The sequence below is a fragment of the Zonotrichia leucophrys genome, chromosome 10 (assembly GCF_028769735.1).
Source record: "Zonotrichia leucophrys gambelii isolate GWCS_2022_RI chromosome 10, RI_Zleu_2.0, whole genome shotgun sequence".
Taxonomy (NCBI): Eukaryota; Metazoa; Chordata; class Aves; order Passeriformes; family Passerellidae; genus Zonotrichia; species Zonotrichia leucophrys.
The window spans coordinates 10,555,651-10,580,095 of NC_088180.1; the positions used below are offsets into that span (position 1 = coordinate 10,555,651).

General features: G+C 43.5%; 1 protein-coding gene across 5 annotated transcripts in view; it reads left to right on the forward strand.

The window, feature by feature from the left end:
- Positions 1 to 242: 242 nt before the first annotated feature.
- Positions 243 to 24,445, forward strand: part of PDE8A (phosphodiesterase 8A) — a 120,866-nt gene continuing 96,663 nt past the window's right edge. For 2 of the 5 annotated variants that reach the window (XM_064721924.1, XM_064721926.1), the window contains exon 1: positions 8,333 to 9,893. In XM_064721924.1, the coding sequence (XP_064577994.1) occupies positions 9,633 to 9,893 (261 nt within the window). In that variant the 5' untranslated portion in view covers positions 8,333 to 9,632. The other 3 variants (XM_064721925.1, XM_064721927.1, XM_064721928.1) reach the window with 3 other exon arrangements.

Below are 24,445 nucleotides of genomic sequence, written 5' to 3' on the forward strand. Positions count from 1 at the left end.
ACTGGGCTGCTGCCTAGACACTAAATTAACTGCAGGTGTACAGGGCCTGTTATATCTCTCCTCTTTCAATCTCTCTGGGGGTTTGGTAGGGATTTGGGGGATGCTTTGCTCAGTCAGGGGCAGGTATAAGTCCAGGATAACTGTTGCTATTTTGGGGGAAAATGTCCTGATGTCCCTCTCCCAGAACTTCCTAAAAATTCCCCCTGGGTGGCAGTGGGCAGCAAGGTTTGCTCACCTGTGTGTGATGTATGGGTGAGTCAGGGCACTGAGTGAAAACTGATCAAGTCAGATGGCAGCTCTGGGTGCAGGATGAGGGGAATAACCCTCGTGCTGCCCAGAAGTGATCCTCTGGAGAGCCAGGCTCAGCTGAGTCACACAGAGTGCCACCACCACTGCCTGCCCTGTGCAGCACCAGTCCATGCAGTCTGCACCAGGTAAGCTGAATTTAAACTGCTCCCTCTTGTAAAAGTTTTCTTGAATACCTGTATTTCTCCCCAGAGAAAGACTGATTTTTCTGAGATTTGCTGTTCCTCCTGAAAAAGAAATGTGGCTGTGTTTGGAAAAAACTTTTATAGTGAGATTGTCTTACAATAGGCACTTTATATACATACTTTTTTTTTTTTTCTCAATTCACCCCCTCCTCCTAAAAGGCCGCATAGCTTTCCCCCTGTGAATCTGTGAAATGAAGTTATTTAGTTTCCTTTTAAAAGAATACTCAATTTAGATCAGTTTTTTGAAGTCCTAAAGACTCAGCTTTATTTTAAAAAGTGCTTGTTTTTTTGGTGCCCAAGACTGTTGAAAGGAAAATGTGACCTTTAGGTGTTTATAGCAGCTGAGCAAGAGGGAAGCAGTCTGCTTGGGGTCTGAAGGGATGTTACATGCATGGTATGATCCTGACCTTCTCAAAGTGCACTGACACTTGCCCACTGAACTTCCAAGAGTGCAAGGAGATGGATATATCTTCAATTGCTGTGTCCAGATTGGTATACTTGTTGTGGTAGTGAATTTAGGAGTGATTGTTTTGACTTGGTTACATTAATTCATTGTAAAGGTAATGTGTGGAATGGTTTGCTCTGAAACTCCCCAAAAGCAGAAGTGTAAACCAGATCTGGGTTCTGGGGGAAGGTGTGTTTGGCACTGGGGCCCTGTGAGAGATGAGGGTTGCTCCTGGTTTCCGGCAGCCACCAGAGTGGGGCCTTTGTGTGCAGGGATTGGAAGTGGGGAGCTGTGCCTGGAGATTTGTCAGGGACACAGAGATGGACGGAGATGGCACTGCAGCTTCTTGCAAGTGAGCACAGATTAAAAAGCCTCTTGATGGAGCACTAGCACCCACCCACTTGGGCACAGTAAGTGCAGACCCAGGAGATCTTGCCAAGGCAGATCTAAACCATGAGATCAGCCCCCTCAATTCATCACATCGTTCCCCACCCCATCTGTTTGGAAGTCTCTCACGCATTTTAAAGGACGTGTTTTAAAAGTATTTTTCAACTCTGTTCCCAAAACATTTTGGAGATTTTTTTTTTAAATTTTTTTTTAGTGCTTGCTATTGTGCTTGTGTTACAGAGCCTGTCAACCCCTGCAGCACCCAGCTGTGCTGGCCCTAACCATAATTCACACAAACTGCCAAGTGCTGTTCTGCTTAATATGACAGATCCTTCCGTGATAGCTGTGCTCCAGGCAGCCCTGGTGAATGTGCTGGGAAGGATGGTGCCCATGTGAGAAAGATTTATGTTTGTTAGGGCTGTGGTGAGTGAGCCTGCAAGCGCTGCCTTCCCCTTTTCAAAAACTCCCAAGATTTATCTCCCTGACGCATCCTGAGTCTGTTTCTCTTTTTTTGCATAGCTATCCCCAGAAAACTTCCATGGCTTGGTTTTTTCCACCTGCCCTCTCCCTTGAGTGTGGTTTCTCCTTATCTCTCCCCTGAGTTGTCATCTCCTCTTGCAATTCTTGTGGTGTTGCTCTTCCTGCTGCCCAGCTGGATGTGCAGACAGCTATAAAATGGAGTTTACAAGAACCATGATCTATGGGTGCTGTGCCATGGCACCACAGAGATTCTTGTACATCCCTCCTTACAGCTGTCTGCAGGCAGAACTGCATGTTGGCAGGAGACAAGGACTGCAACTTCCCTGGTGGGAGCTTACAGAAATGAGAATGCAGTTGGAAAGAACAGGATTGGACAAATGCTCTGCCATTGCTGGAAAATCAGAGCCTGACTGCAATGAAAGATTGGATTTGGAATATTCCTGGGAAAAGGGATATATTCAATTGCACAGTCATCTCTGGGTTACCTGTTGGTGGTAGGGTATGATCCCCTTGGTTAATTAAGGGTTCAGCTGCTTGCACATATGATCCACAGAAAGACTTTACATTGGAGAAGGACTGTACACAGCCAGGAATGACTGAATGTCTTTAAAGATACTGTTTTGACCCAAAGAAAAGAAATGTACTTGAGAACACAGCTAGGAGCTGTTCAGTATTCAAATGAGTTCGAGTTCCCTGTGTTATATTCAGACAACTTTGTAGGATAAATTCTTCAGTTGTTTCAGTGATCTAAGAACATAAATCTCACAGACAAGACATGGGATTTTTTTGCTATTGTGAATATATAATAAATCACTGCTCAGTATGACCATGGATGATGTATCTGTTCCTTACATAATAAATTCACCAACCATGAAAGCCATCTGTTTTGCAGGTGTACAGTCTAGTCTTAATGATTAATTCTGAGAGTTTTTCAGCTTCTGCTGCTGCCATACAGCAAGAATGAGCTTCTAGCTCCGTATTTTGTCATTCTCTTTGCCATTCTTACTCTGTCTCCCTTTGGGAAGGGTTAAGGATGCTGGCACAGGAAGGCAGGCAGGCTGCTGGTCACTAGCACTCTGGTTAACCAGGAGCAAACAAGAAAGTGGCTGCTGGGCAGGAGACAGTGAGATCCTGGGGGAGACTCAGGGGCAAGGAGTCTGGAATTGAGAGGCTGTCCTGAGTGAGTTCATTAGCCTGAACTGATCTTTTAGTTGCTGGGGTGGACAATAAAGACTAAGAGCTTGTCCTTCTAGCTCTGATGAACAAAGAAAACTGACTTACTGAGGGAGGACACAAGTTGCTTCTTTCTTTTACTCATCTTTTTTTGGTTTTGTTTTATCTTATTGGATCCAGGCAGGCCACAATGGAATATAGGGGCTTGTGGCATTGGGAACCAGTTCAGGAGTCTGAAGGGTCCTGAGGCTGTGGTCACTTTTGGGCTGAGGCTGACTAAGAAAAGGATCCAATGCTCCTAGGAAGCAGAGGAACAGGCACTTGCAGGGTGTAAGAATTGGGTATACCGCTCCACCTAAAGGCACCAATTGTCATCCTTGGTTTAGTAAATCACAAACTCAAAAGGCTGCATGCTCGATAAATGTAAGTTGGCTTAAAAAAACTTAGGAAGAGAGAAGGGAAAATTCTCCAAGAGGGGAACAGCTAATTCTCTCTGGTCACAGCTGGCTGCATGGCCCTGTGTATGCAGACAGATAATACTGCTTGTGAAGCACTGGGTAATTAGAGGGGACTGGGTGGGGACGACAGCGCTTTGTTCCTCCCTTCCCCACAAATTTCTGGTCAGCTGGAGGCGAGGCCGGGCAGTAGGAGCTGCTGGAGGCTGCTTTGGCAGCAGGTCAGGAGCAGCTGGGTGATCCAGGGCAGCCTCCTGCACCCAGAGCTGCTGCTCTCCCTGGGCTGTGCAGGGTCCAGGCTCAAGCACTGGGAACATGTGGGGTAGGAATGGGCACTGGACGCTGGGGAAGGGAGGAGTGGGAGGGAGAGCAGCAGCATCTGAAGGTCTGTGCCCAGCCATTGAAGCTGAGTGGCAGAGATCTGCTCACCTTCACTCTGCACCTGCTGTGGAAGCAGGTGCTGCTCCTGGGCAGTTTGGGGAGAGCCCACCAAAAACAAAGCAGAGAAAGTAAAATGCTGAGGGAAACTTGAGAAGCATTGGACAGATGGACAGCAAAGAAGGTAGTCAAAGTGGAAAGAAGGTGCAGTGGAGAAGGGGGTACACTTTTCTCCTAGAAATAGTGTGTCTATCTGCTGATCACTGAGCAGTGCAGAGTGTGATGTGTAAACTACAGCTGTAAAAGCTGTTCTCACACCAGTTATGATGATGGAGCTTGTACATACATGAAGTATCTGAGCTTTGGACTTGAATGTTTTTAGTGCTAGAGTTGAAAAAGTTGCTGACTTAGGCTGCCTTGAAGGCTCTGATTTCCAAGTGGTACAGACAGCTGTCTGTGTTCTGCAATTGCAATTACACAACAGCAGCAGCTGGACAGCCTGCCAGGACACCAGGACAGCCTGCTCTCAGCTGCTTTGGGGCTTTTCAGGACATCAGCAAAGTGCTGCACAAAACAAACTCACTGTACTTCTGTACATTCCAGGAGCTGGAGATGAGCTCTCTCAGGACAAATTTCACTCTTGTGCCACCTGGAAACACCCTGTTCCAGGATACCTGATGCTCAAACACAAACAAGCAGATAACCCTGGTGGGGTGTAATGCTGATACTTACTTGGGGCTAAGGCAGCATATGGTCCTTGTTTCCTCTTCTAGAATATTTGGGATGGGTAGGAAAACTCTGTCAGAGCTTGCACGTGTCAGTAGTTAGTGTTGTAGAGTCCATTCAGCTGTTGGCGTGCTGGCACATTTTCCACAGTTCTCCTTCTCCCCACTGCCTCCTTCACTGGCCTAGAGACCAACAGGATTGCCTAACTCTTCAGAAGGCCAAAAGACACAGTTGGAACATACAGCTGGCTTGGGGGGAGAAGCAATTAAAACCACACAGAGCAATCTCCTACCAAGATTGCTGCCTGTGCTCACAGGACTGCAGTCATGCTCACTCTGCCTTTGCTGGACAGACACTTTCCCGAAGTATCCACTGATATTTGTTGTTCATGCAGATGTTAGCCCATCTTTCCTTCTGCATCATTCTGCCTGCCCTTGTCTCAGGTACTGAAGTGTTATCAGAATTGGGATTTTGGCAGCAAATTTTTGCTCTGGGCCTTTGCATGCATCTCTGTGTGACTGGACAGGAGTGAACTGTCCCAGTGCTCGAGCACGAACTCCTACAATGTGCAGTGGGAAATGGATGGACACTGCTGGCACAGAAAGGGTTTTGCTTATGGAAATGTGGGGGAGGTAGCAGATATGGGGAATAGTGGGGGGTATCTGGGGGGCAGTATATTCAGTCTTTTCTCAAAAACATGCAGGATCCAATGTGATTTCTCTGTGAGAAGGATGAGGATGTGGCTGAATAGCGTCCTTTCAATCCTTTTAATTTTGACACTTGTTTTGTTCTCCAAATACTTTGATCTTCCCCAGCACCCACTTGTCTGCAGATGAAGCTGATAACAATCATTCCAAGCTCTTTCCTAGCATTCTTTCTTATTCTGCAGTCCTGAATGAAATTCAACCTTATTATCCATAAATAACCTTTCTCATTCCTCCAGCTGTCTCCTAGAGCTGGTTCGCTTCTGACCTCTCCCTTACTGACTCTGTACTGACCTTGCACTTCCCCCACAGCCCTAATCTGCCAGTGTCTACACTCCTAGGCTTCCTCTGCTATTTTGCATGACTTTTTTGTTTTTTTATAACAGGGTCCACCATTTCCTGAGCTGCATTTCAGCAGTAAGTGTGAACAAGGCCCTTTATCCACACACTTCATACAGTGCAGTGACAAATGACAACCATTGCCAACAATTTTGATGCTTTTACTCCTTCTCTCTGATTCTAGGCTCTGGGTAAATGTATACTTTCAACTGTATTTTTCTATTGGCAATAAAACCCAGCACCAGCGTTTCCAAATTGTAGAGAAACAAGACAATTCCAGTGTCTTGTTCAAAGAGCAGTTTTTTTGTCTTTAGTTGAATTTTTATCAGTGTGACAATAACCCCAGTGATTTTTCAATGGCTTTTATTAAACTACTAAGGGATTATTCAGTCTCATCTCATCCTCCCATTCAAGGCAGTGTGAGTTCTCATCTGGAAATGTTGCAAATGGATTCATTTTAGTTTGGTTTTTTTAATGAAGTTAGGCTGTAGAAATAACCAGTAATAACCTGCCAATGGACAGTTGTGGGACTACTTTTTAAAAGAGCAAAGTGATCATGCACATCATATCTGCATGTACATTTTCTTGTTTTGTCATGTTGTTATCAAACAAAGCATTTCCTCTCCCCCCCAGTATTTGCCTGTAATTTACATATATTTTGTATTGGTTGAGTGGGAATTTGTTTGCATTCAAAGTGGAAAGCAGAGATTTTTCCAACATTGATTTTTTTTTTAAATGACACCATGAATTGTACATTTTATGTACCTGCAAACCAGACCCATTTATTTTACAAAGTAGAAAGCTTAACTCTAGGTGTCAGCACTGCAAACTGAATGTGCAGCTCTGAAAATGAAGTTTTGCTGTCTCTGACTCCTCCAGGGCCACCAAAATAAAGTGCAAGAGCAGTTTTGCTGACAGATCCATTAGGGCTGAGGAAGGGAGCCTGCACAAGTAGGAATTAACAGCACAAGTAGGAATTGTAGCATTCTCTTCTTCCACAGTCTTTTTCTAGCTGCACATAAATGTGTTCTTATTAATGGCATTTAGTAAATAATGTTTAATATAAAGGAAAAGAATGAGGATGAAATCCATCTCCAAGCAGTGCCCACTGTTTCAAATGGGTATGGTAAGCCTTTCCCTTCATTTATTGTTAAATGCTTATATTGAGTGGCTCTCCAAAGTGATGAGAGGGCACAGGAAGCTGACTTCTTCTCCTGGTTATAACAGGCTCCATAGATCAGCTAAATTAATGGGGTGGGTGAAGTTTATGTGACTATTGCTTATACTTGAAACTGCACAGTAGCAGGAACATCGAGGAAGGAAAGACTTGATTTTCCAGCCTTTAATGCTAGCAATTATGAGAAGTAAATAAAAGCATTTCTGCATTGCAAGTACTGTGGTTATCCTGAAAAACCACATTTCTCAAAAGCACTGACTTTTGGCTTTGCATCTCTCAACTTTGCAAGGTGCTCTCATCTGGATCAAGTGATGCTGTTACATGTATGAGTGAAAAGCTGCTTCTTGCCATTCTTGTTGTCCATAGTCATCACTTATCTGCATGTTTTACTTTTAATTATGACCTGATGGCATTTGTCATGTAGTTAAGGTACTGTTAAAAGTGTGGCTTTCCTGAATGCACACAAATGTGCTCCTGCTGAATTGGGTTCTTCTGAAACACAGTGATTCTGCCAGGGGACCACAGAAGTGTTCATGGCACAAAGCAGGAGTAGTTCAAACAGTTTCCTCGTGTAACACATCATTTTCCCCTCTTCAAATGCTGGAGCTTATTGATAAAAGACACGTGTTTGATATTTGGTTTTCACCATGTTCCTAAATCTAAAATTTGGTTGGGCCTTCCCTAAATTGCTGTTGCCACTGAGTTAGTGAAAACAGGCAGGAGCTTGGAGAAGCACCTCTGTCAGTCATTGAGAATAGAGGTAGCAGAAGCTATGAATGACATAGTGAAAAAAGCGAAAGGCAGGTGAAGATGCCATGGGCTGTGTGTGGTCTGTGGTAGAGTACACTGTTGTATTTCTGTCGTTGAATCTGGGCTGCACTTGAGCTGGTACTTCTGGAACACAAATTGTTTATGGTGGTAACTTGTTTTGCTCTGGGTATGGCGTCTAACGGGCTTTAAATACAGCATGTTCTCTCTAAAAGTACATTGAGACATCTAGTCTCCCAGCACATCTATAGGATAAGGAAGCATGGTTACTTTCATATGATACAGAAAGAGAAAAGGTTTATTTTACATACATATTCCAGGAAAAGTCTGCCTGCAGTTGATTTCCCAAGCCCCGGGGCCTGGCTCCACCCATAGCACCATCTTCCCTTTTCACAGGCTTCGCTCTCAAAAATATTTTCAAAGAAATTGGCATGGGCAGAGCCGAAAAGGAAAACGATGGGAAGCACCAACCGAGGCGGCTGACCGCTCTCTGAGGCAGGACACCAGGTGTCTCCCGGGGCTCGCTGCCTCCCCGAGGCGCTGTCCCGGGGCTGCCCCTCTCTCGGAGCGCTGCGCTGCGGTGCGGGGCTCGGGCGGGGCCGGCGCGGCATTGGCCGCGGCCCTGATCTGCATTGACGCCAGCGCGGGCCGGAGGTCAGCGCCGCCGGGCGCTGCATTGGCTCGGCCGGGGCCGGGCCCGGGGCCGGGGCGGCGCGGGGGGAGCCGGGGCGGGGCCGGCGGGGCGGGCGGGGCGCGGAGGGGCCGCGGCCGCCGCCGAGGAACATCAATAATAACAAGGTGAGCGCGGCGCGAGGGACGGCGGCTGCGGGGAGCCCGGCATTTCCCTGCTGAGGGATGCAGACACCACGGCCCCGGGAACCAGAGCTCTCGCCGCTGCAGCCCTTGCCGCCGGGATGGGACGCTAGGATCGTTCTCCTTCTACTTCTCGCTCTTTTTGATTTTCCTCGCCCTTTTTTTTTTTATTTTTTAAATTTTTCCCTTCTCGCCGTTTCGCATCACTTCTCTGCCCAAAAAACCAGCCGCATCATGGAGGCCCTTTGATGCGTCCGCCCGCCGCGCCGGCTGCCCCCGCGGCTGAGGGAAGCGCTGCGGGCCGTGCCCCGTCCCCCGAGGGGGCTCCCCGCGGCCCGGGCCGCCCCTGCCCCGCGGCGCTGAGCCGGGATGCCGCTGCGGCGGCCGGAGAGCCGCGCTGCCGCCTGACGGGGGGCTCTTCCTTCCTTCCTTCCGACGGGAACCTGAATGTCACCCCCGCGGCGGCCGCCCGCCCGCCCGCGACCGAGGCGGCGCGGGACGAGCCCAGCGCGGCGTGAGGGGCGCAGCCCGCTCCCCGGCGCGGCCGGGCGGCTCTCGCTCTTCGCTGGTGTTTTTTAATAAATCGTTGGGGTTTTTTGATTTTTGGCCCCAAAGCGCACCGCAAAGCGCACCCCCGGCACAGCGCAGCGCCGAGCGGGACCGCGAGGAGTGAGCGCGGACGCGGAGGTGGGGAGCGGCCCCCGGCCCGGTCCCGGGTTAATCGGTAACGCGGAGCAAGCCCGGGTGGAAAATGCGCCGCGCTCCGGGCTCGGGGGAGGAGATGGTGCCGTGCCCCCGGCCGCTCTGAGCGCCGAGCCGACGCCGAGGTGTGTGTGGTTTGGGGCTTGGGGTTTTTTTTTGTTATTTTTGCCTTTTTTGTTGTTTTTGCCTTTTTTTTCTCCAATTTTTTTTCCTGCTTTCACAAGAAGGAAAAGAAAACGTTACCAAGATTCTCAGATGGCTTAGACAAATTAATAATAATCTGTGAAAATACGAAGTCGACCGGTTCTTGATTTCCCCCTTCCCTCCCCTCCAGCTCCCCAGCCCACTGCTGAGATTGAGCTAAAAGGACCTGTTTCCTGGAGGACGAGGAGAACAGACACGTTTCTGGTGGTGTAGAAGGGACCGATGGCAATGCTTCAGAGTGTAGTGGAGACGCAGGACAGAGATTCAACCTGTTAACAAAAAAAATTAAGCAGGGGGAGAATATCAACGGGAAGGAAAGATTTATATACATATATATATACACGTATATATATATACAATTTAGAAGTATTCCCCAGGTGGCCACAAAGCATGGGCTGTGTTCCAAGCACCAACCTCTCTGACAGCAGAGTGATCTGTCACAGTAGCAATGAGTCTGAGGAGTACAATTTCCCTCACCAGACCAACACAACCATGTCTCAACAGCAGCAAGGCAACCCCGTCCCAGGATTATTCATTAAATGCTACAACACATCCACTTATGAGGCGAGGACTAATTCCTCTAAGAAAGACAAGAGGGAGAACAGCCAGAGCATGGAGGCAGAGGCCCAGACCGGCAGACCCAATGTTAAGGTAAAAAGGGTGCTAAACACGAGCACGGTTTCTCTCAGAACAGGCGCTGGCTGTAGCGGTTCAGCCCAGGCACTCCCGGCCGCTGTGCGGGAGCTTTTCCCGGCTTGGGCTTTACTTTCGTTTATACACTAATCCGTGTCTTGGCGACTTTGCAGAGGTACCCAAGCCTCTTTGTTCGCTCCGCAGAATGAGTTTTGCTGATTGCGGCAAGGAGAGCGGTGTTCATGTCCCCATGGAGCGGCCGCGCCGTGCGGGATGCGCCGAGCCCCGCGCTGGGGCCGGCCCGGCCCGCCTGGCTCTCCGCGCTTGTCGCCGCTGCAAACGGGGGCACATCGCCGTCTGCCAGCTGGGCTGACCGCTCTTCGTAGCCCTTCAATTTGGAGAGTTAAGGGAGAGCGGCAGCGTGTTTTGCTCTGGGTCCTGATTTACATTAACAACTTGTTGACCTTGTCTGTTGCTGCAAATAGGGAGTTTTTTTGCGGTTTTTTTTCCGTGTGTTTGCGCCCGTACTTTAGAGGAACAGCACAAGACTGTATGGAGTTGACAGACACATACTGAAAAAAATTGTGATTTGTGATTATTTTCTTGGAAGTGAGACAGTTCGTGGTTTAGAGTGCGTGTTTGTCTGTTTGCTCTTTATCTGTTTATCTATGAGTTGTACTTTAGCTCCTAATGTTATAGGTTTGTATTATATCTTTGCTTCTTTGCTTTTTTTTTTTTTTTTTGGAAACTATTTTTTTCATTTTGTAAAAATGAGTTGCAAATGTAAGAAAAATCACATTGTAGCAGCCTTGGGGATATTATATAACATGGCTGATCTCTTCTGGTTGCTGTGATAAGAACTGAGATACACACGTTGTAAATATAAGATACAGGCTTGAGATGCAAGTGAGATCTAGCTGAATCTGTTAGTGCTTTGCAGACTAACAGAAAATCTAATGGTTTGTTGTTTTCTTAGGGTTTTTACTTGCTTATGAAGACAACTTCTAGAGTATTGACCTGGAATAATTTACTTCAGTTATGTGGGTGATTTTCTTTGATTGTTTTCCTTCAGATTTAGCAATCTTTGGTCATAGTTTAGTAAGTTTCATAATTTAAAAAAAGTCTTGAAAATTAGCAGACACTTTGAGAGTAGTGAGCTGGGGAGGAATTAGCAATACTTAACTAAGAACATGAAGCTGAATGGTGGTGTACTAAACTCAATTTCAGTGTTAACAGCCCTGCACAGGAAATGAACTTTACGGCCCTGTTCACACGCGATAGATGAGCTCACGGGTGTTTAACACAGCAGCCACGCTGAGCAAGCTTCAGCTGTCATCTCAGTCCTGACACTTGTTTTGCTAGCTGAATTTGTAATAGGGATTATAACTGAATGCTACAAAACCTGAATCAAAAGTAGTCTTTTCAAATTTTTGTTCTGTGAATTTGTTTTGTGTGATTATTTAAGGGGAAAAAAAAAAATCCCTCAAACCTGTTTCCAGAAGCATGTGTGGGAAGCAGTCTTAATTTAGTTAAATTTTGTTGTTCACCTTCAAGAACTTTGAACAAATTCTTGTTACTAGGTTTGGATAATTCAGCCAGACTCCATAGGTTGCTGTTGGTTTGTGTGCATGCTGTCATCTCATTGACAGCCACTCAGATTTTTATCACAGTCACATTTTCTGCCCCTGTCATCACTCTTTAGCACAGTTCTGTGAAAGATGGGTTCTGAGAAATGAAAATGGAGCTCTGTTTGTGATCAGTTGAATACAAAATCTGTTGGACACATCAAATCTACATTATTTTCATGTGCAAAACCCTGTAATAATCTTTAGAGCTGTCAGGCAGCATGGTATTTCTTTCTCTGCATTTATCATTAGCGTGTGTAGTAGGACCAGATTTGCAGTGCTGGATAACTGTGCTGTCTCAGAGATTGTGCTGGAGAGGGATCACTGCAGAGCAGTTCTCACCACTCAGTGAAGTTTGGAAAGAGTGAGAAAACTGAAAACAATGTGCAGGAGCCTGAAATTCCTGAAGGCAACAGGAGCATTGGGCAGGATGTTGTGCTGTTTTGTAATTAAAAGGATTTTTGACTTTAGGAAGAATTGAGAGTTAGGGTGCTACTAAGAACCATTGCTATTTCTTGGAGTGTATAGTACATTCTTTATGACACTGGGGATTCCTTCAGAAAACCCAAAATGCAAACTTGGTGTGCTTTGGGCACTGGTAGTGTCACCCACAATTTGTGTGAATTGCCAGTAATCTTCCTGATTGATTTTTCACTTGGTTCAGGGTGCTTTAAGTTGTTGTATAGTCTCAAATTAAAGCCAACAGAATGCTGTGTTAGAGCTCTCAACAGAAGTTGGCCTGTGTGTAAATTTCATGTTTTCACTTTGACTGGCATTAGTGCTAAGTTCATTAAAACATGTATAGTTTCAATAGCGCAATAATATTTACTATTATATTACTATTACTGAATCAGTTTGCTAGCTATAGTGCACATTTTTCAATTCAGAAAATGTATCAAAAAGAAAAAAAAGTCCCATGTTAGTTGTAAAATGGCATTATATCTGTTGGTAACTAGCCCTTGACTTTGGTTTTGTGTTCATGTCTTGTTTTATCTTTCTCCTGGCCAAATAGCAGAGGGTCATTTTCTGAATGGGTGGTGTGAGCATACTGTATTTTGTGATTTGCATCAGTGTATAAACTGTAGCTAAAAAAGTGACATGTTCTTTTCTAGTATGGGAAACCCTAAGTAAATCCACCCAAATTTGCAGAATAATCCTGAAAGTGTGTGTGAGCAGAGGTAAATGCTGTAATACCTATTTCTGTTATGTATGAATATGGTGACAATATGTGAGAAATGGAAATCCTCTTTTAGGTCATGGCACCTGTATTTCCCTCCTTAATTAATATTTTCATATGTGGCTTTTATTTGACAATTATGATCATCTTGGATTAAGTGCCATATTTAAACAGTGAACCAGCCATGGAAACTCTTCCTTAATTTTCAACGTACTGCCTCTGCAGATGAAACCCTGTACTAAGTGAAAGAAGAGCAGGACTTGGATGCAAGGACTGGGGTTTGATTATCCAGTGCTACATAAAGAATGTCAAATTACACTTAACCAGTACTGTTGCAAAGAGGAGTTTCCCTGATTTTTAACTCTAAAAATCTCAAGGAAGTGGACTCAAAATTGTGACAGTCTGTCCTTTTCATATATATTAGTTATGATTTTCAGATATTTTTATAGTTGAATTTGTGATAAAGGTACTTGGATTTATAGAAACCTGCTTAAACACCACTAGAATAATAACTGTTTAATCCATAACATAAATGGAGTAAATGCTGAAAGGCATAAGGACTTCTTGGGTGTTTATTTAGAATTGGCTGTGATATTCATAATCATATGCTATCCCAACATCCTGTGTGTGTGGCTCTTCTCCAGCACATTAATATACACTGTGGCACCTTGATTTTGCTCTGTCATTCTTTTACGTATGCAAGATTTCCTTCCTCTTTCCTTGAGGAACTCTCCCTGTTGGTACATTTAATACAGAAATATGTGCATTTTGTTGCAAGGGGATCAGAGAGTGAATCCACACTTCATTTGCTTGAAATTAAAATGACTCCCAAGTCAGAAGGACCGAATGTGAAATAGTCTTTTGATTTATCAGCTGATGTGGGGCAACCAGTTAAAATCCATGCCCCTACAGCCAGTAAGTTTTCTGCATTCAAACCCTGAAATTGCCTGTGAATTTTGCAGTCACTGCAAGCCCACGTTGCATAATTCTGCATGGCTGTGTGCTGTATGGCACCTGCAGTGGATCTCATTTCAGCAGTTAGCACACGTTATTTAGTCCATTAAGCTGTCTGCTCCTTTCCTCCCTGTCTGGTAATTCCTTTCCCTCGGAACACACCAGCACTCCCTCCTTTGATACTCCCACACTCTCTGTCCATGCTTCCAGCGAGGCCATCCACCCTCTGCTGAGTCCTCCCTGCTCCCACCGAAGCTGTCCTCAATCATTTCCCATCCCATTCCCTCCCACTTCCACCGACGTCAGCTCTCCTGCACAGAGATCCTTGCTGGCACTGAGAGGATCCTTCCCACGCTGACATCCATGAACTCTTCTCAGTCTTTGCAGCTCCAGACTTTCAGACTGATACTTTTAATGCTGTTGCTGTAAGGCAAGAATCCTTTCTCCAGGGGATGGGAGTCTAATTTTTAAATGGTATAAAGTGGTATAGTAACATGTGAACTGGTCTAATTTTTATCTTTTTAAGTTTCCTGTTGTTTGTTATGTAAATTGGAAAAAACCCAAACTATAAATCACTCACATTATATAGATGGCTAAACTACAAAGACAGCATAAGCTGTGGTTTCAATTTTCAAAGCATTATTGTTGGTGCCTCTCCTTGTCGTGCAAACCAACTCATGCAAAATGTGTCACTGCTTCTGAGGGCAATTCTTGGTGTGCCTGAGATGAGCAAGGTTAGACTCTGAATTTTTTGGAGTATTTGCTGTTGGTAAAGACTTCACTGAAACTCAGCTGAAAATTCTTGTGCCTTTTCTGTTCTTCAGTGCTGCTCTCTGAGTTTGCTCTGTCTTTTCCCTGGCCATTTTATGTAGTTAAGTACTAAGCTTTTCCTTTTCTGCCACCTGAATCCGTCAATAGAGGAAGTATTAAAACCAAGCCTTTATTTCTCTTTAGTTCTAGATATTTTTCTTACTGCGTTGTACCTTTTGTATTCCTAATTGTATGGCTCAGATTGAAGTGTAAGTACATTTACAGAGAGAAATTTTCTACTTGTAGAGTGTACTTATAAGCCAGGCAGAATAACAGGAGGTGATGCATTAATGAGTTTTTACCATTCCCAGTATTACATGTGGTGTGAAATTCCAATGCAAGTTAACAGCTTTGCCTTGCTATTTAATATACCAGCAATTCAGATTTTACATTCAAAATGCTAAGTTTAAGTATAAATTAAAGGTACAAAATGGTTACACCCACTTGCAAATACTTCTCATTCAATGAATTGTAGGTTGGAGGATGCTTACAATCTATGTGACAATGAAGAATGTCTTATTAAGAAAGTCGTTCATAGTTAATTTGAATCTAAGAAAAAAATACCTTTTGGAAACTTTTGCTTTCCATTCTGCATGCTTTTATATTTGTTCCTCATGTTCAAGTAAATGTCCATGTCAAGAAAGGGAGAGGTATTTGAGTGAGAATTATTTTTAACATCCATTGAAATTGTTATATCCAGCAGTCGCCACTACCAACAGTGATAAATAGCTGTTTTGTTTTTTTATTTTATGAACATTTGTTCACCTCTCTTGGCTGTCACATTGAGAAAGGACTCCAGAAATGGCTTACTTAAGGAATAGTAACAATACACTGAAAATATTCCACTTCTTGAGCAGTTGGAATCTCAACTGACTTTCAAATGAGTCCTCAAAGAAGAAATAAGTATTTTGAGATATGGACAGCTAAAGTTTTATAGTTCTCAGCAAAAAGTGAAAGAAGCTTAAAGAAAATATGATAATGAGCAGAGTGGCCTCAAGGTGAAATATAATAGTTTCAATGCAAGATTTACATTGTCATTTTAGAAGGGGGCCACAGAAGCACTGGCAGATGTAGGAGAACAATTTTGCATTGTGTTCTGTTTTGGTGCTGTATATGGATATAATATGCTCACACTGCAATATTGGTGTATGTACTTGTCTGAAATTGCTTTACCAGCCATGGATGGAATTAAGACATTGTTAGCAATGTCCCAAGCTCAGTTTTCCATGTGAATTTCAGTAATGTTGTATATAAGACCCATTCATCCAGTGGAGGTTCAGTAAGAATTGGCTTGGTCCTGTGTCATTCTACACATTGTTATCTGCTCTTTGGGTAAAATAATTAGGTATCATCATAGAACTGTAATTTAAATTGGCACAGGATGACAAGATACAAACTGAATAGCTTTAATGTGCATGACATACTAAATAGTTTTATTGCCCAGAGTCAGATTTTTAAGTTTCAAAGGCACCGAGGAAGTGATGTTTAAGTCCTCTGCTTTGCAAAAACATTTCAGCATTCAGCCCCTTTTAGGTTTTCTTGATACCCCCTTTAGGGCCAAAATGTAATAAATGATGGTGTTACACTTGCTGTGAAGTTAAACAGCAGAGTCTCTAATTTGTGCATTCTTCCAGACCGTTCTCTTTTGCCATGGGTTGTGCTGTTGGCCTCACATCAAACTCCCAGGCCCTTTTCTTCTGTTTCTTGTAAAATCTGTAACTCTGTCACTCTACATAAAGTGAAAGGCTTAGCATTGTGTAAGCCAGCTCCCACATGTATGGCTTTGTTCCAGGAGAAAGGGAGAGAGCTGGAACCTGCTTTTTGACATGGAAATGTGTTGACATAAATTAGGTGATATCTGTTTTGAATGTGGTAGACAAGATAATCTGAGATGGGTTTTGATAGTGTTTTCAATGTTCAAAGGTAGTCTGCAGATATATGTACAGAGTTAATGTCCTTGCATAGCAGAAGAGCTTGGAATGAAAAAGGGATATTCAAGATTTAAAAGCAGTTTTGGGAGTAAAATGTTGCTCATGAAGAAGACTGATTCCGGCATGGGGGACTCAAATAAGGATTCCCACCCTTGCTTGGAGTGGCAGGAAATGTGGCTTTGGTTCTGCCACTTTATTACCTGATAGACAATTTTTGAGCAATAGATCCTGAGAAATTGGGATTTTTTTTTTTTGTGTAAAGAAAATCTCTTTGTTGGCCAGATGGGTCTTTCATTTCTGAGTGAACTAAACTGATACTATTTCAAGGAGTTTTAAAAATCAAGATATATATTAGTCTGTTCGTTAAATAATGTTTTAACATATTTAAGGCCTGTCTGTTTCTTTGTTGGAAATGAGAACTCACTATTTTTTTGGCAAGAGCAGAATTATTTTCCATGTTAATTTGAAAGTTGCATAGGAAACCAAACATTTTATATGCCTATTTCAAGGAAGATGTATCTGCTTTGTAAATCAAACATTTTATAAAGTGACATGAACAGATTATTGGTCTTGTTACAGGGAAAATGGTGACATTGAAATCTTTTCATTGTGTTTTAAACTTCCCAGTTTCCTAAGTAAATCCATGCAAAGAAAACACAGAATCACTGGACAAAAATGAAAGAATGGCATCCTCTGCTTCCCATTGTTTTCATTTGAGTTAGCAGTGACCTTTAGCTCCCTGCAGGGATGTGGTGGAAACTTGACGAGTCTCGTCTTATTTGCCACTAAAAGACAACTTATTTTTAAAGTTACACATTTACTACCCCGTTCTGCCTTTGAGTCTGAGGTTATGTTATCTCTAATAAAATTTAAGCAGAAAAACAACCTCAGTAAGTAATTGGCAAAGTAGACCTTCTTTATAAGAATTTTCTTTGAAAAAAAACTAAGGTAATTTGTTAATTAAAGCACAACAAAAGAACCTTGATCTGCATTGAAAGCAGTCTTCCTTTATTTAGGAGTAGCTGCCCTTTTGCATCATCAGAAAGATGCTCCTCATTCCCACTGAGTTATCAGGGTTGTGGCTCTTCTGACACTGAGGTGTAGAGCTCTGTTTACAGCAGTGCTTTTAATTCCAGGCTTAAATGCACAAACATATCTGTGGGATATGTAGGTAGGTCAAAATCAGTGTTGAGCTGAGATGATTAATTTGCAGATGTGTGTTCTTTTTGGAATACTGTCTGCTTTTCCTTCCAATTTTAATTTTTTTTTATTGCTGTTTTGGGTTTTTGGTTTGGTTTTTTTTTTTTCCTTCCTTCATAACTTTTCATAAGTTTGGTGAGAAATTCCACAAATGGTTGAGGACAGCCACACCTATTACTCTGGTAACTTGAAGCAGAAGTGATGTGTCCTGCATACAGTTTAACTGCCTGGTAAAAACTGCACTTTTCCATGAGCTTTAACTCAAAGATAAATATTTCAGCACAGGATGAGCATCAGAGTGTAGGCCCATAAATACTGGAATCCAGAGTTTGTACTGAAGCGTGGATGGCACTGGGATTGCTGGCGAGATATCTGCTTTTTACTTTTCAAACCAAACCAAAGCAAAGTGTTGTTTTCAAATACTGAAGAGATTTATTAGTGGGCCAAATAGTTACTGAAATGACACTTTCAACCCTGTTAAGATCTTGGAGGGTGATGACTCATGAAGTTAGACCCTTAATTTCTGAGCGTTCAGAAGGATTTTTCCCCCCATATTTGTACCTGTGCTGTTCCCCCCTCACCCCCAGGGCTCATTCTGTGGCAGTGATGCAGCAGGAGCCAGACCTGCCCTGCTGAGCTGTCCTGACCGGCCAGCTCGCTGTCTCTTTCCACTTGGATGCCCGGTGGGAATTCTGTGTCCTGCAGGCTAAGGGCCACCATGTACCCAGAGCACAAGGGCTGCACTCAGGCCAGGCTGTGTCCCCATGTGCAGGGCTTTGTCCCTGCCCTCAGCACAAGATGCAAGGGGTCTATTTAAAGGTACAAAACTGAGAGGAGTTCTTCATGTTCCTCTTCTGGCTTTAGTCTGAACAAACTGATTTACTTTTCATTTTTTGCCATTTTGGCAGTTTTGTGTAGTATGATGCCAATATTTTAGTTTTATGTCTTTAAAACTTGGTTGATGAGTGCAATGAAAAATTGAACTCTTGAGTGGGATTTGTGAATGGAGAATTAATTTCCTAACCTGTGTTGGCACATACTTATCACTGCAGCACCACTAGTGTGGATGGTTGATGTATTTGTTTCTGCAGATACTCTTACAGGGACCACAAACAAACAATGAAAGAGTTCAGAAGAAGGCAGGGGACATGAATTGAAACTAAGTATGGGTTTGTATGCTGAAGAGGACTTCACGACCAGGGTAACTAGTTATTTTTCCATGCATAGGTCAGTGTGTCCTCCAGATGAAAAACCTGAGGGTAAAATTGACTTTTTAGAGGAATTAAACATTTCAAAGCCAGGCAGAGGGGATTTTGCAAACCCAAACAGGTTTTGTTTTGTTAACAAAAGGAAGAATAAGTCCTGTGAACTCAGACAGTGCTTCATGCTTCCACTGATGCTGCTGGAGCTTTTCCTTTACTTAAAACTTGGGGTTTTCTATTTTGTCTCTGGCAGGAACAGATCTGCTTTCTGCAGAATTCCAGATGAGAGGGTGGTTCTGCTCCTCCTGTCAATTAGTGATGGCGTTGCATGTCCTCAGTCCTGGAGGTGCTGGTCGTGTTCCCTGCTGTGCAGTGGAGCTGAGATCTGTCAGGAGAACGAACAGTCAGCTCAACCTCTGTGGCACTGCTGTCACTCACAGCCCTCAGCCTCCCAGTGACACTTCTTCCCTCAGCAGATAATGTCACACTGTGCCTCTTCCAAAGTAGGGAATGTTTTACTATGGGGCAGCTGCTTGCTATTTGGAGTTTTCTGAAAATTTGTTGCATGTTACAGCTCTTTAAAATGAATGTATTAGAGCAGTAGCTTGTTGGGAACCAAGTTTTGTCCAAAAAGCAGTTGCCTTTGGCAGTGGTACATAGTAGGAAAACCAGATTCTTGGAGAGAAGAGAGATTTAGCTTTTATGATCCTTGTTCGTCCTACCAAAACTCATTGAACTTATGGATTTGCTCAGTGAGGAAACTGGCCCATCCCTCTGCCCCTTGGCTTTGGTGAGAAGGGTACAGGCAGTGTCTGTCTGTCCCTGAAGGACAGGCAGTAGTGGCAGCCTCGTGGTTTGGTAGCAAATGATAAAAAGGAAATTTTGTTGGGCATTCTCTACTTGTGGTTCTGAGAGCTAAATATTGATGTATCAGCTTATGATAGTTTTCTGAGAAACACAATTCTGCTGTCACGGTTTGTAAGTTGGAATTCTTTTTTCCCAACACAGTTGGGAGGGTTTTTTCCCTTGTTTGTTTGTTTGTATCAGTGCAGAGCCTCAGAGTGTGAGTGGGAGTGGGGCAGAGGGTGCCAGCCCTGCCAGGGGCTGGTGGGAGGTGTGGGAAGTCCAGAGGCTTGTCACATCCTCAGGCTTAGCCTCTGCTCACAGTGTGACCATGGGAACAGTGCCAAGCACCAAACTTTCAGAGAAGCGTGACTGAAGTTCACATTTTCTAAAAAGCTGAGCTCTCTTATGAATTACTTACAGTGAGATGTGTAGCTGGACTGTCAAAAAAAGCAAGCTGAAATGGCCATCTCTTATTTTGCCAATTAAACTAAAAGCAACTTCTTTTTTGGAGGTTGCGTAGCTCTGAAGCTTTCTGCTAACTTTATCTTGGCTGTTGTGATTGCTGAGAGCTCTTACAAGGCTCTCTTGTGCTCTTTGGGCAATGTAAACCCTCTCCTGCTGTGCCCTGCTGGGTTTGTGGGACACTGTGCTTGGAGCAGTTTTTGCTTTGTGGGGTAACCTTGTTTGGCTGCTTTACAAAGTCTAAGACTGTGGAAATGAACCAGACCTGGTGCAGGGTCAGGGGATGGCAGTATTTTCCTCCATTTCCTCTGAGAGCCTTTGAGCTGTGCTGGGAAGTGCAGGCTGTGGGTGTTAAGAGGTAGCTGTGATTTGCACCCTTTTACTGGGTGCACAGGATTTATTGTGGGTTAGGATGCACTGATATGATGCACTGCTCTCTCAGTCCCTCTGAAATTATTACACCAAGACCAGAGGCCAGTGGAGAGTGTGAGTGGTGGGGTCCAGCACTTGCAAGGCTCAGAGCTCTCTCTGAGGTATGGTTTAGTTGCACAAGTCACACTTGTCTCCGCAGGGATATTTACCTAGTTATGAAAAAGTGATTTATCCCAAAAAGTTGAGAAACCTCATAAATTCTCCCATCATCAGTTTGAGCAGGACACAGTCTCCTTCAGACTGTTGTTTTCTCAAGTGTGTGTTTAGCAGAGAGGCCGTGTAGTCTCTTGCCCTTTCTCCACGGATGACCTGCAAAGAAGAACTATCAACCCCCTTCAGGAAACCTGATGTTTCTGGTCAATGGTCCCTTACATTTTTTCCCCAGCTGACTGATATTCCAGCTGACTGATCAGAGAAGTACCCTGCTGCATCCACTTGTTGGGATTTGCTGTGCCAGGGCTGCTCCATTCCAGGACAAAGGTACCAAGGAAATGAGCTGGGCTCACCTGAGAGCTGTGGTGCTTCCCTGGCTGTGGCCAATCTCTTTGACTGCTTTGGCATCTGCTTTCCACTTACCCCTGTAACAGTACACTCAGCAAATACTCATGTGAAATATTACCTGGGAATCTTTAAATCCTTGACTACTATTGCTTCCTGCCACTTTGTGAGAGGTACAAAGATTTGTGTCATACCTAATTTTTTTCCTCTCTTTTTTCTCCTCCATTTTGCAGAGGGATGTGGGTGAAGGGCTTGGCATTTTTTTGCCATCTTTCCCAACATCAAGGTGTCCCAAGACAGCAGGTAGAATTTCTAAGAGATTCTTCTAAAGGAGAGTCCTTTAGTCCATCCTAAAATAGTTTAATGATTTTAAGGAAAACTCATAAAGCAATCATGTAAAAAAAAAAAGCATGACAGAGGATTTCTAGGGTAAAGGGATTATGGCTTACACCACAATTATGCTTTTGCTGGGTGTTGCAAGAGGTCTTCATATCCTTAAGAGTCTGAGTTAGGTTTGGGAAACTTTGACCTCTGTACTGAGGAATGATCCGAGGCCAGCAGTAGTAATTTACAAAAACACAAGTTCTTAAACACAGAGTAATTGATTGCTACAACTACAGATACTTTTGTCCTAGAACAGACATGAGCATACTGTCCAAGGGCTATATACATATGTACAGGATGTTTGCCAATTAATTTATGGTTAATTTAAGTAGAATCCAACCCTCTGGCTTAGTAAACCCTCAGCTGAGGCAGCTCAGCCACAGCCACTTGTCCTCACCCCAGCCCCACTCTCAGCCTGGCAGCCCATGTAAAACAGCATTGCCTTTAGCATGCAGTGTCTCTGCAGTGATGTGTAGCACTGTACTGCAGAGAAAAGTATTTTCAGTCATTGTTACAGGAGGTCTGAACTGGTTTTAGAAGAAGCAGGGCTTCAGTAATAAATCTGATCTCTTGAAATGTGAGTTGGAAGTTGCAGCTCCTGTCAGCAGGTTCTCTGTGTGATGTATTGTGGAGCCTTGGCTGCAAAGAAGCTGGAGCCTGCAGTTAATGAGCTGTTCAAAGTAGCTGTGAAATTGTCAGCTTAATTAAGCCAAGTTTAGTTACCAGTCTTCTTTCAAAGATTTTGTGTGAAGAAGCAGGCTCTGGAACTGCCCAGCTATGCACTGTAGGGAAGTGCTGTGTGCTTTTCTGAACTGAGAAATTAAGAGCTCATGTGTTAAGAGAGAGTGTTATTTTGCAAAGTGTTTAAAGAAAGCCCCTGGCTTTCCCAGCATGTTGGGGAGCTTCATAATTATTTCCATTTTTAGATTGCTAAAAACCATAAGCACTCTAAAACAGTCAGTGGATTTCAGCTCCTGTGTGATTCTGATTGAAGATCCACTGTACTTTTTTTTCTTTTTATAAATGATTATACAAGTGCAATTCTTTTAATTCTTATCTGTTTCTTTATAAAATAATGGATATTTATTTTTGTGCTTTGTCTTGAGTACCTTTCTCTCCTGACAGTATAGAAAATTTAGTCTGAGCACCTGATGAAGTTCAGTTAGCAAGGTTTCTTCAGTTTCTCCTTGGAGGAAGAGTAAATACTCTTGCAGACATTTGCAAACTTCTGCCCATGACCTTGAAAGGACCCATCAGATGTTACAGAAACAAATGTTTAGGGTCTGAGCTGCTGGGGCATCTCCTCTCACCTCAAGTGTCAGTGACAGTTATAGTGTCAGTATTGTCAGTTATCAGATAACTCAGATAACAGGAGATAAGAATCTCCTGTTCTTCAGGAGATTTCTTACTGACATAAGTAGGGTAAAGTCCTCTTCTAATTACACCAATACTGATACTACTGTGCTTGTTGCAGCATTGTTTATGCCATTTGAGAGTAAAAAGGAGATGGTACAGCTTTTTCCACATCAGAAAGCTTTTGGGTATTTCTTGGCATGTGGAACTGCACCTGGGAGATGTTTAGGTGAAGTAAAGGATAATACAGTCAAGGACTGGACTGTGTGAGGAATGTTACCTAGATTAGAAATATCAGTGAGGGATTTGGGTTTTATTTATATTTTATTTTGGAAAAGATGTCTGTAATGCATACAGTGATAGTGGATAGAGGGAAGCATGTTTTTGTTAGAATAGCTTGTTTCAGCTGAGGAATTGGTATAAAGTATACCAGCAAAACCAGTTCTGCTAATGTTAGCTCCATTTGTAATAAGGAGGTTTCCCAGGACATTTGTGTTATTCCTGTGCCAGGAATTTAGGTCTGTGCAAGTGAAATGGAAGTGGAGTGAGCACATGGAGCCTTTTGCTCCTTGTTGAGCCTTTGGACTGTAACAGTTTCTGGCAGCTGATGCCTTTGGGCCACTTGCCTGCTTTTATGGGGCCTTTACAGCCAGCACTGCTAGCTGTGAGAGCTCCAAGGAGCTCTGTGAGACGCTGAATGCTGCCACCACCACACTGATGCTTTTTTGGAATTTTACCTCTATTGGACAGACAGATTTAACAGGAAATCGTTTGGCTGAGGTGTGAAATCACGATGCGAATATTTGCAAACCTTTGGGAAGTAAATGTAATTTTTGTCAGCAAGACTTTGTAGGCTTGACTAGGCAGTAGAACAAACAGAGGAGGGAACAGTCCTTGAATTAGGACAAATAAATGATTGTTAATGGCCTTTGTCCTCTGTTGCTGTTTGTTTGCCTTTTGCTCTTCAGAACAGGCTGTAAGTGGCTCTGCATTCTGTGACTTCAGATTATTAGAGAAAAGCTGAAGTATCAGTTAATTAATAGCATTGCTTAGAACCAACTTAATGTTAATAATTATCTCATTAAACTATTCCAGATTTATGCTTGAGTATGGGGCAAGTACGTATAATAATGCAAAAAGTAAGTATGGAAGAGACTGATTTATCAGGTGTGATTTGGTGACAATTTGATTGTTATGCCAAATGGTGGCAATTTGGGATAGAAATGTTGTCACCCCACAGCTGCTTCTGTGCCAACTCCCCCATTTTACTGCCTGTTTCTGCTTAACCTTCTGGCATTGTCATCCATGGTAGTTGGTAGTTTTTCTTTAACTTGTTCAGTCACACATAGCAGAAGTTTCTTCCTCCAGCCCCTTTTCTTCTTTTTGCCACTGTGTTCTACCTTCGGCTGCCATTGCCATGTTTCCAATGCTCATAAGTGCATATATCTATAATTTTGGGGGGTTACAAACAGTGTGTGTCCTCTCACTGACAAAACTGATACTAATCCTCTGAAGCCTTTTTTTCATTAAGTACTTTTGTGGGTGAAGGTCTTTGAGGAAGGTCCAGCTTCTTCCCACCCTCTGGCACAGGACACTATCCTGGCAATGGCAGAATCCTGCTTACAAAGAGGCATAGCTAGTAAACAGATGTCTCCCTGAAAATCTTTATTTAGTACACACGGTGTACTCTTAATCA